The sequence below is a fragment of the Epinephelus lanceolatus genome, chromosome 14 (assembly GCF_041903045.1).
Source record: "Epinephelus lanceolatus isolate andai-2023 chromosome 14, ASM4190304v1, whole genome shotgun sequence".
In the NCBI taxonomy this organism is placed as follows: Eukaryota; Metazoa; Chordata; class Actinopteri; order Perciformes; family Serranidae; genus Epinephelus; species Epinephelus lanceolatus.
This window is the reverse complement of record NC_135747.1, coordinates 43,553,976-43,564,210: the sequence shown is the minus strand read 5'-3', so window position 1 is coordinate 43,564,210 and position 10,235 is coordinate 43,553,976. Positions and strand designations below refer to the sequence as shown.

The 10,235-nt window shown below is 40.8% G+C and overlaps 1 protein-coding gene across 1 annotated transcript; it reads right to left on the bottom strand.

Moving 5' to 3' along the window:
• Positions 1-1,708: 1,708 nt before the first annotated feature.
• Positions 1,709-3,106, bottom strand: LOC117249588 (trace amine-associated receptor 9-like). The gene is made up of 2 exons (XM_033615328.2): positions 2,946-3,106; positions 1,709-2,528 (listed from the first exon to the last, which is right to left on the bottom strand). Exons 1-2 carry the CDS (start codon positions 3,104-3,106, stop codon positions 1,709-1,711), a joined length of 981 nt encoding a protein of 326 aa, XP_033471219.2.
• Between the last annotated feature and the right edge of the window lie 7,129 nt (positions 3,107-10,235).

Here is a 10,235-nt window from a genome sequence, read left to right as displayed (position 1 = left end):
TGCCTTTCATTTTATGTCCCAACAAGAACCCTTGTTTTATAACTCCCTAAAGTTTCCTACAAGAAATCTGGTAAGGTTGCTTTCTCGCTCTCCTTCGATCTTAAAAAGGCAAACTCCCTTGAAATTTTAAAAAATAAATAAAAGACCTACCTTTTGAATTTGGCCCTCAATTCGGGCTAATTTTACCATTATCATTGTAAAAGTTTTGTTTTTTTGGAAACCAAATTGTTTTTGTTTTTTCTTATGTATTGCTATGGTTATATTTTCCACTTATTCTTCTTTTATTGTTACTGTTCATTTCCATCTGAAATTTCTTGCTAAACTCTTTGGGCTGTATCTCTGTATGAAAAGTGCTACATAAATAAAGCTATTATTATTAATATTATCTTCAGTTTCTGCAAATCCCATTCCTACTGTCAGTGGCATAAACCTACTGTTCATACAAGGGTTGTCAAAGTCACCTGTCCTCAGGCGTTCAGGCCCCAGACAGGCAAGGCACTGGTCATGGCCATCCTCCGTGTGGAGGGGGGCCATACAGGAGTTAAAAGCATGCATGTGCTATATACATTGCAAGTCAGAATCCATGGAAACACTGTGCTAATGTCCTACACACAACCTAGGCTGAGGCTAGGTGCCTCAAACACTCACACAAATACACAAAAAAAGGCTATCTTGCAGTAGCAGTCCTCTCTTGCCCACGGCCCCAAAAGTGCTAGGTACGGCACTGTTGACAAACTAAATTGACTTACTCTCAGCTTCTTTATTGCAAAAACATAGAGGTAGCAAATTTGGGTGATGGCGTTGGGGTTTTGTACTGAGGCAGGTGACTTTGTAGGTATGACAACTTGACCTGCATATATGTGACATAGAAACACCCAGTGCTAAAGCATCACTGTCAGGAGGTCAGGAAGAATGTAATAATATATTCTGTATAGTCTCTTTATTAAACTGTTTTAGTACACAGCCTCTGTCAGGGCTTTTAGAGCAGATTTGTATGGCATATTGTCACCAAGTTATTTTATACAACAGACAGTTATTTTATGACAGTGGAAATGTTGTTCATGAATTTGGGTTACTGAATTCAACAATCTTATATTAGCTAAAATAATCTGAACATGTATGAGCATTATCATGACTCATTTATTCTGAGTATGTGGATCAACCCACATGAAAAATGAATTGTTTTCCCTTCATGCTGTTGAAGTTGCCTGCCTGGTTGTTGAACATGATCAATAAATTTGACTGATTATTTTAGTTACTACTTTGGCTTGTGAAAGAATTAATGCTGAGGGTGTTTCATAGTAAAGAACTGATTTTGTGTCAAACATATATCAAACCCTGTTGTGTTCTTATTATGGTCACAGTGTATTTATGTAATTGTGCATTTGTATAAACAAAACAAGACAAAATGTAAAATCTATGCACAAATGTATCGTGGAAGAACTAGTGCAAATGTGGTTTCACAGGTTTACCCTTTAAATTTGTATTTGTGAATTAATGAAGGAAGATTAATACTGCAATTCTGTAATTTGTACAGATTAGTGATTGTTAATGCAGATTTGAAGATACTGCTTTTCCATCCATTACTTTTTTAATATTCAGTTGTTTTCTCTGACTTTAGGTTGTGTACATTCAGTGTAGTGACAACTTAAATAATTTCCACATCAGAGGGAGAGAATAGTTTTAGTCTCTCTGTCACAGTCTGTCTCTACACTATGTTAGCCTCAGAGGAGCCAGGCTTCAGTATCTGAAGTGTTACAATGTGTTTAATAGCTTTCCTGAACCAGGGATAGAAAAAGACATATATCACAGGGTTTAGACAGGAATTAAAATACATCAGCCAAAGTTCGATCGTTCCAGATGACGCCCCAACCAAGTTGTTCTCAGCTGCAACAGTGAAACAATAATATGGACAGGAGCACACAATAAACGCAACTACAACAATACCAAGAGTTCTGGCTGCTTTCATCTCAGATTTCTTAGCAGTTATTGGCTTTGAACGCTGAAGTGTATCAGCTGCAGTTTGGGAGCGCATGGCACGAGCCTGAGTCACAGCTACCACAAACACTCTCATATACAAAACTATGATGACAAGAAAGGGGCCCAAAAAGGTCACAACAAGGTCAACAGCTCCATCAATATAATTAACTACACTTGCACACTCTCCATAACAGGAGATATACCTGCCTGGCTGTTTCAACGAATCCCTCAGCATCCAACTGCTATGAACAGCAGAAAATATCCAACACAGACAAATGCAGAGTTGAACTCTTTTCACAGTGACTTTGGTGGAGTAAAACATGGGGTCGCAAATAGCAATGTAGCGGTCAACCGATATGAGAACCATGTTTCCTACTGATGCACTGACAGCTAAGAAAGATGAAAAGTCATACACAACACACATTATGTCACCTAGAATCCAACAACCTCTGTAGACGATGATTTCAGCTGGCATTGGCACCAAACCGACAATGAAGTCTGCAACAGCCAGAGACAGGAGGACGAAGTTGGTGGTGGTGTGAAGCTGCCTGAAACGGGAAAACAACAACACTGAATACACTTGTTATATGTATGTGTAGAAATAACAGTTATTAGCAGTTATGATACGAGGACTATGAATTGTCCTATAACAATAAGGCCTAAATATAACACAGTAGTGTAGATGTAAACACATTTGCAAATAACCAGTATGCAGTAATGAAACAAGAGAACATTACTCTTATGCACTACTTATGAACAAGAGGAGGAGGTTAGTGGATGTGCAGCAGCCTGAAATGTGTGAAATCATCATTAATTGTTTCAGTAACACATCTCAACAGCACCATAATCAATGTTATCATGAGCTTAAATGTGACATCATGCTGCAGAGCTCAAAGCCATTTCTTTATGTAACTGTAACCAAAGAATAAACACTTTGTAAGCCAAGCAGAAAAGTGTATCTCTGCCTGAAGTGGGAGATAGAGGTGATGACCAGCAGGTTAAGAACCATAGTGAGCATAGTGATGCAGGACAGCACACTGAGAGTGACTGTGGCCTCCAAGTGAGGGCGACTTGTCTTCCTGCAGGAGGTGTTGACTTGGGGAAAGCAGAGTTCAGCCTCCTCCATGGCCACTGACAGGTTCTCCTGTCTCTCTGATGTGCAGCTGATTTATCTCTTGTCTCACATCCCATATGCTAATTCCATCTATTTTTGCTGATGTGTCAAAAACCTGAGTTTGAGTTGCCACACAACCTTGCATTCAAAACTATGTTATCAAAAAATAAAAACAGTGAAACAAACCACACATAACACATGGTCAGGTTTCAAACAATTAAGTGAAATTACCAGCTTTTTATGTCCCAACAGCCAATGTTTGTCTAGCTATCTTATCTTCAGATGTCCCCACAGTACATGAATGCACCCCAGCACAACTAGAGCTGTTAATACGCATAGTGAGTCATCAGTCGATTGTTTAAAACACATAGAATAAAGCAGACAACACACACCAGTGTGCTCAGAGTTTTTGTAATTTCTTTCAAATAGTTTTATTTAGTGATACAATTCATTTTTTTTCAGCTTGTTCTCAATCGAGCTCGTCATGTTGCCTCTGCTTTGTCAGTGATTTGACTAGTCCATACCCACTGAGTGCACAGCTGCCCACGTGCAGTTTCACATGGTGTGTGTTTGGGATACAGGTCATAGGAAATTGCAGATTAAATAGTCAACTGAACCCATTAAGAAGAGCAATGTATTCCGACAGAGTGTTTGTGAATTTGATAGTACGACTGCTTTATTGAAAATACAGTAGTACCATTGCCAATAGTGGGATAGTTAGTGGGCTAAAACTGTACATTAGTAGTTGAGGTAGCACGATGAAAGGCAGATAGTTAAAGTGTTTATATGTTGTATTGACTTAAAGTGGGGCGCACTGGTAGTTCACATGGGAAAGGACAAAGGACATCAAAGCCGTACTCAATCAGAAGAAGAGGGCTTGCAGAGGTGGCAACAGGGAGGAGCTGACGGACATTCAGAGGGAGCTGAGTGCAAAGATCAAAGAGGCTAAGGACGCCTACAGAAGGAAGCTGGAGAGGAAACTCCAGCAGAATAACATGAGGGAGGTCTGGAGTGGTATGAGGACCATCACCGGTTACAGACCAACTAGCAGTGGAGCTGATGGTGGTGTGGCTAGGTCCAATGAGTTAAATCTGTTTTTCAATAGATTTTAACCCTGCAGCCCCGACCCCTGTTGGCTCTCCTGCTGACTGTCTCCAGCCACCACCACTTCTGACCCCCCCCCCCTCCTCCTGATAGCACCTCATCCAACTTGATGAGCCCCTCACACCCATCCCCCACTCCTCACACCTCCTCCAGCTCCCATGCTACCTGCCCTCCTCTCAATTTGGACTTCAACTCTCCCCCTCCTCAACCTGCACTCTTTACACCTCTACATGTTAGAAGACAGCTGAGCAAACTCCCCGTCGGTAAGGCTGCAGGCCCTGATGGTGTCAGCCCACGGGTTCTCAGAGCCTGTGCCGAACAGCTCTGTGGAGTGCTTCATCGTGTCTTCAACATGAGCCTGAGCCTCCAGAGAGTCCCTGTGATATGGAAGACGTCCTGCCTCGTTCCAGTGCCAAAAACGCCGCAGCCCAGCGGTCTCTCGGACTACCGACCGGTGGCACTGACGTCACATATCATGAAGACCCTGGAGAGACTCGTCCTGGAGCAGCTCAGGCCTATGGTCAGGCTGCACCTGGATCCCCTCCAGTTCGCCTACCAGCCCCGGATTGGAGTTGAGGATGCCCTCATTTACCTGCTGAACCACGTCTACGCCCACCTGGACAAGCCAGGAAGCACTGTGAGGGTCATGTTCTTTGACTTCTCCAGTGCTTTCAATACCATCAGGCCTGCTCTACTGGGTGACAAGCTGACGGCGATGCTGGTGGATCCCCCCCTTGTGTCCGGGATTGTGGATTACCTCACTGGCCGACCACAGTATGTGCGCTTGCGGCACTGTGTGTCAGATACAGTGGTCAGCAACACCGGGGCCCCACAAGGGACTGTCTTCTCTCCTTTCCTCTTCACCCTTTACACCACGGACTTCAGCTACCAGACAGAGTCTTGCCATCTTCAAGTTTTCTGATGACTCTGCTGTCATTGGATGTATCAGCAAGGGTGAGGAGACTGAATACACGGCTGTGGTGAATAACTTTGTCTCATGGTGTGAGCTGAACCACCTGCAGCTCAACACAACAAAGACCAAAGAGCTGGTGGTGGATCTGAGGAGAACGAGGACACCAGTGACCCCAGTTTCCATCCTGGGGCATAACTTGGACATTGTAGAACACTACAAGTATCTGGGTGTGTTCATCGACAATAAACTGGACTGGACTAAGAACACTGAAGTCCTTTACAAGAAGGGACAGAGCCGCCTCTATTTTCTGAGGAGGCTCCGCTCCTTTAACATCTGCCGGACTATGCTGAGGAGGTTTCATGAGTCTGTGGTGGCCAGTGCTATTCTGTTTGCTGTGGTGTGCTGGGGCAGCAGACTGAGAGAAGCCAATGCCACCAGACTCAATAAGCTGATCAGAAAGGCCAGTGACGTTGTGGGGGTGGAGCTGGACTCTTTCACAGCAGTGTCAGACAGGAGGATGCTGTCGAAGGTGCGGGCGATACTTGAGCATGGCTCTCACCCTCTCCACAACGCTCTGGTCGAACAGAGGAGCACCTTCAGCCAGAGACTGATTGCTCCTAAATGCACCACTGAGCGCCACAGGAAGTCATTCTTACCTGTGGCCATTAAACTGTACAACTCCTCCCTCTGATGATCGGACTCATTTGGCTATTTATAAAACAAAACAAACAATATAACTATTCATTCTCATTTCATTTAAAACGCTACAACCATTTGATTGTATATTGTATATATTTCAGATTGTCTACTTTACTATTTTATTATCTATTTTTATTTTATTGTATACTTTAATTTTTATTTTATTTTATTGTCTACTATAATATTTTATTTATTTATTTCATTGTATATTTGAGCATTTTATTAATATCTTCATCTTTATCTCTTGTTTCCATTCATGCTGTATTTCTATTTCTACTTTGCACGGAGTATTGGAACAAAAACTATTTCCCCCCGGGGATTAATAAAGTATTCTGAATCTGAATCTGAAAGGGGCGGCTAGCCCTTGTTGCAGCGGTGGGGGTTGGAATCCAGCCTTTGTTCTTTGCTGCATGTCTTTCTTGCTCTCTCTCTCTCCCATCCTTCCTGTCATGCTTCACTGTCCTGTCAAATATAAGCTTGAGACATCCTGTTCTACATATCTACCAAGTTTAGTAAAAATCCATATGGCGGTTAGGCCTAGATAAGAAATGAGCTCTCTAGCGCCCCCATTTTGTTTGATGGGGTCAATAATGGAGGGGTCCCCTCAGATTATGTGTGGTCATATGCCTACAAAGTTGCGTGGTGATGGGTGAAACCCTTGAGATGTTATACACCTTTATGTGATGAGCCACGCCCTCCGCAATATTCATTGCCTTATAGAAGCTCAGTTTTAGTAAGTTTTCCAACTTTTGCCAAGAGCGAACTTTAGATATTGGTCCCTAGATTATGTTCACCCAGTTCCATGCAGATCGTTCAAACTTCCTAGGAAGAGATCCATTTGAAGTGGTTTTCAAAAAATTCAAAATGGTGGAAAATCTACATAAGCGGAAGTTATGGGTTCTTGAGGCAAATGTGTTCCTCATGAGGAGAGGCATCTCTGTGCAAAGTTTCATGTCTCTACGACATACGGGGCATGAGATATGCCCATTCAAAGTTTGACATTTCAATGGGTTGCTATAGCGCCCCCCTTTGGCCAATTGATGTAATATTGCTTCATTGGCATCCTCCCATGACCCTCTACCACTGTGCCAAATTTCACATGGATTGACCAAGTCAGTGAAGAGAAAAATGTGGAACAGATACACAGACAGACACACCCACAGATAGAGTTTTCGTCATTATATAGTAAGATAGGCTGCACAAAGGCACCTTTTACGGAGCTATGAAACACACTTCCCAGTGGCTGTTTGTAACGCTGTCAGTAAAAGCATAATATAAGGAAGCAGAATGTCCCTCTAGGATGGATTGGAGGGGAGTTGGACGGATCCAACAGATGCCGGACTTTCACCAAGGGGCCTGCTGTTTGCTCTGCATGTAAATGTTGAGCACAACTATGAAGTATTTTTCTAAACCTCATCATATGCTTTTGTTGCACAAAGAAATAAATGTAAATTATAGCTGCTGCGCAGCAATGGTCAGAGCCGGGCAATTTTAGGCAAAATTAGGCAATTCTGAGCAACAAGCAGAGTGTAGGAAGATGAGAAAAAGGTGGCATTCTAAGCATAAGAGACTATGCTCTATCTCACTGAGCTAATTAGCAAGAGACAACTCTGCGGTATATATGTTTAAAACTTCTTCTAGCTCATTATAGGAATTCTACAGCTGCAACGATTAGTCAATAAATCATTAAGTCAAACACATAATTAATCCACAACTATTTCATGATGGATTGATTGTTTCAGGCATCAGTGTTGGAGTTACCTTCGCAGATATGAGGATATCCTCCTCAAATCTTGCTTTATCATGGTGTTGGACCTTTAGTCAGACAAAGTGAGATGTTTGTGGATGCCAGATTGGAATTGGGGGAAAGGTAATATGAATTTTACATAATTTTATAGACAAACATTTGATATAGAAAATAACTGGAATGCTAGTCAATAATGAAATGATTCATAGCAGAGATGGGCCTATTTGTAAAATTGTAAATGCACCATTACAGCTTCATTTTAAAAGGAAATCAACATTACCTTTCAGCAGCAAAACTGCACAAATAAAATAAAATTAGACTAAGCAGAAAAAACAGGGAAAAGAGACAAGGGATAACAGGGAAAAGTGTTGATATAGAGTATTTGTCTCTCCGCGAAACTGCCTGGATCATAATTATTTTAACCTTTGTAGTCTCTAATCCACATAGCATGATGCCTGAACATAGGACTTTCACATTAGAATGTCCGTTCTGCCTTAGCTGAGGCTTGAACTCACAACTTCTGACACTGAGGTCTGTCTTCTATCTCACTGAGCTAACTGGCAAATGACAGTTCATGTGTGGCTTTACAGATTGACTAAGCCAAGCATCAGGGTGCCAGACAGTAGCCATCCATGCCATGAAAAAGCAAATTTCAAAGTGAAAGTTCCAAAGCTGTAGCACATATGGTTGATTTGTTATGAATTTTCAAAGGTTTGAAATCTAGAGGCTTGCTGTAGCGCCACCATCAGGACTATTGTCTTGTGTTTCCAGTTGAGGACATCTGGCATGGGACTGGACCTTCATGAAAAGTTTGGGTAGACTTCTCATATGGAAATGTTGGACGAGCTGAGGCTTGAACTCACAATCTTCAACACCAAGAACCATCCTCTATCTCACTGAGCTAATTGGCAAACAGAAATGTCACATGTAGCTTCACAAATTGACTAAGCCATTCACTTGTGTGCAAGACAGCAGCTGTTAGTGTGTAAAGGCAGATTTCAAACGGCTGTCAAAAATTCAGTTATTAAGACAAAAATCCTAAAATACACATATTGCGTCTAGACAGCATGGAGATGTTGGTAATTTGTTTTTAACAATGATTTATTGGCTCCATAAGTGAAAAACTGATGTTTAAAATTGCCATTTTTACATTGACTCCAATTGTTCACATTAGAGCAAAATTCAAAATGCTGTCAAAAATTCAGTTTTTGAGATAAAATTCTGAAATTTGCCACACATCATCTACCATGACTCTAGAATTTTGTCATTTTTTCATGAACATTGAAAAAGTATTTAGGAAGAATTTGCATGTATATAATACCATTTATAGTCAAACATTTTGATGCACTGTACGCTCAATTTTTGATAAATCAAAAACCTGAGAAACATAGTTTTTGTAGGACAGTCTGTTTTAGTCAGTTTTACAGTTGGATATGGATTCATCACCCTCCTTAAATCAAACTATCTCTACGGGGTCTAATCGCCCAAGACTTTTCACATTCTTATTCATTCGTTCACATGTTAATAAATATTCTTTTACCATAAAAACGAGTCTCTCCTGACTGAAATGCTTTGAGCGCCCAAACAGGGCACAGCAGCTCTGATGGCCTCCTTAGATGAACCTGAATGATGCCAACTCAGTCGCTTGGTTTAATTTGTGAGGGAGGAACTCTCTTTAATCCAGCCAAGTTGACCTACTCTCAGATTCTTTCATTGCAAAAACATAGAAGTAGCTGATTGGGTGGTGACACTGGGGTTTTGTACTGAAGCAGATGACTTTGTTAGAAAAACAACTTGACTTGCACATATGCAACATAAATATCCTGTCCTAAGGCACCACCATCATGAGGTCAGGAAGAATGAAATATAACAGTCTAAATAGTCTCTTTATTAAATTGTGGTTTTACCAGAGCATTTGTCAGGGTTTTAAGAGCAGATGTTTTAAACACATCATCACCAAGTTGTTTTACACAAGAGACAGTTTTCTATGACAGTGGAAATATTGTTCATGAATTTGGGTTACTGAATTCAACAATCTTTTATTAGCTAAAATAATCTGAACATGTATGAGCATTATCATGGCTCATTTATTCTGAGTATGTGAACCAACCCACATGAAAAATGAACTGTTTTCTCTTCATGCTGTTGAAGTTACCTGCCTGGTTGTTAAACATGATCAATAAATTTGACTGATTATTTGAGTGAGTAATTTGTACAAAACACCACAAGCTTCAATCCTATCATTAACGTAGAGAAATCTCCAACTAAAGCATTGTTTGCTATTGTTTTTATTTCAGTTTGTTTTTATTAAGACTAACTTTCACATGATGTCCAACATAATATGTTACTTAGCAAGTGATTTTGTGTCACACTCTTACATCAAACACTGCTGTGTCATTTTTATGGTCACAATGACCTTTGTATTTGTGTGTTTGTGAAAACAAAATTGTATTTAAAACATGCACAAATATGTTGTGGTACAAATGCTGTTTCAAAAGTATCCCCCATAAACTAATACTTGTCAATTTATGAGAGAAGACTAGTGCTGTAATTCTATAATGTGTGAAGATTAGGGATTGATAACAATGATTTAATTGATTCTGCTTATAGACCCAGGTCTTTTTCTCCTTTGATATTCAGTCCTTTTGAATAGTTTTAGTCTCTGTCACAGTCTGTCT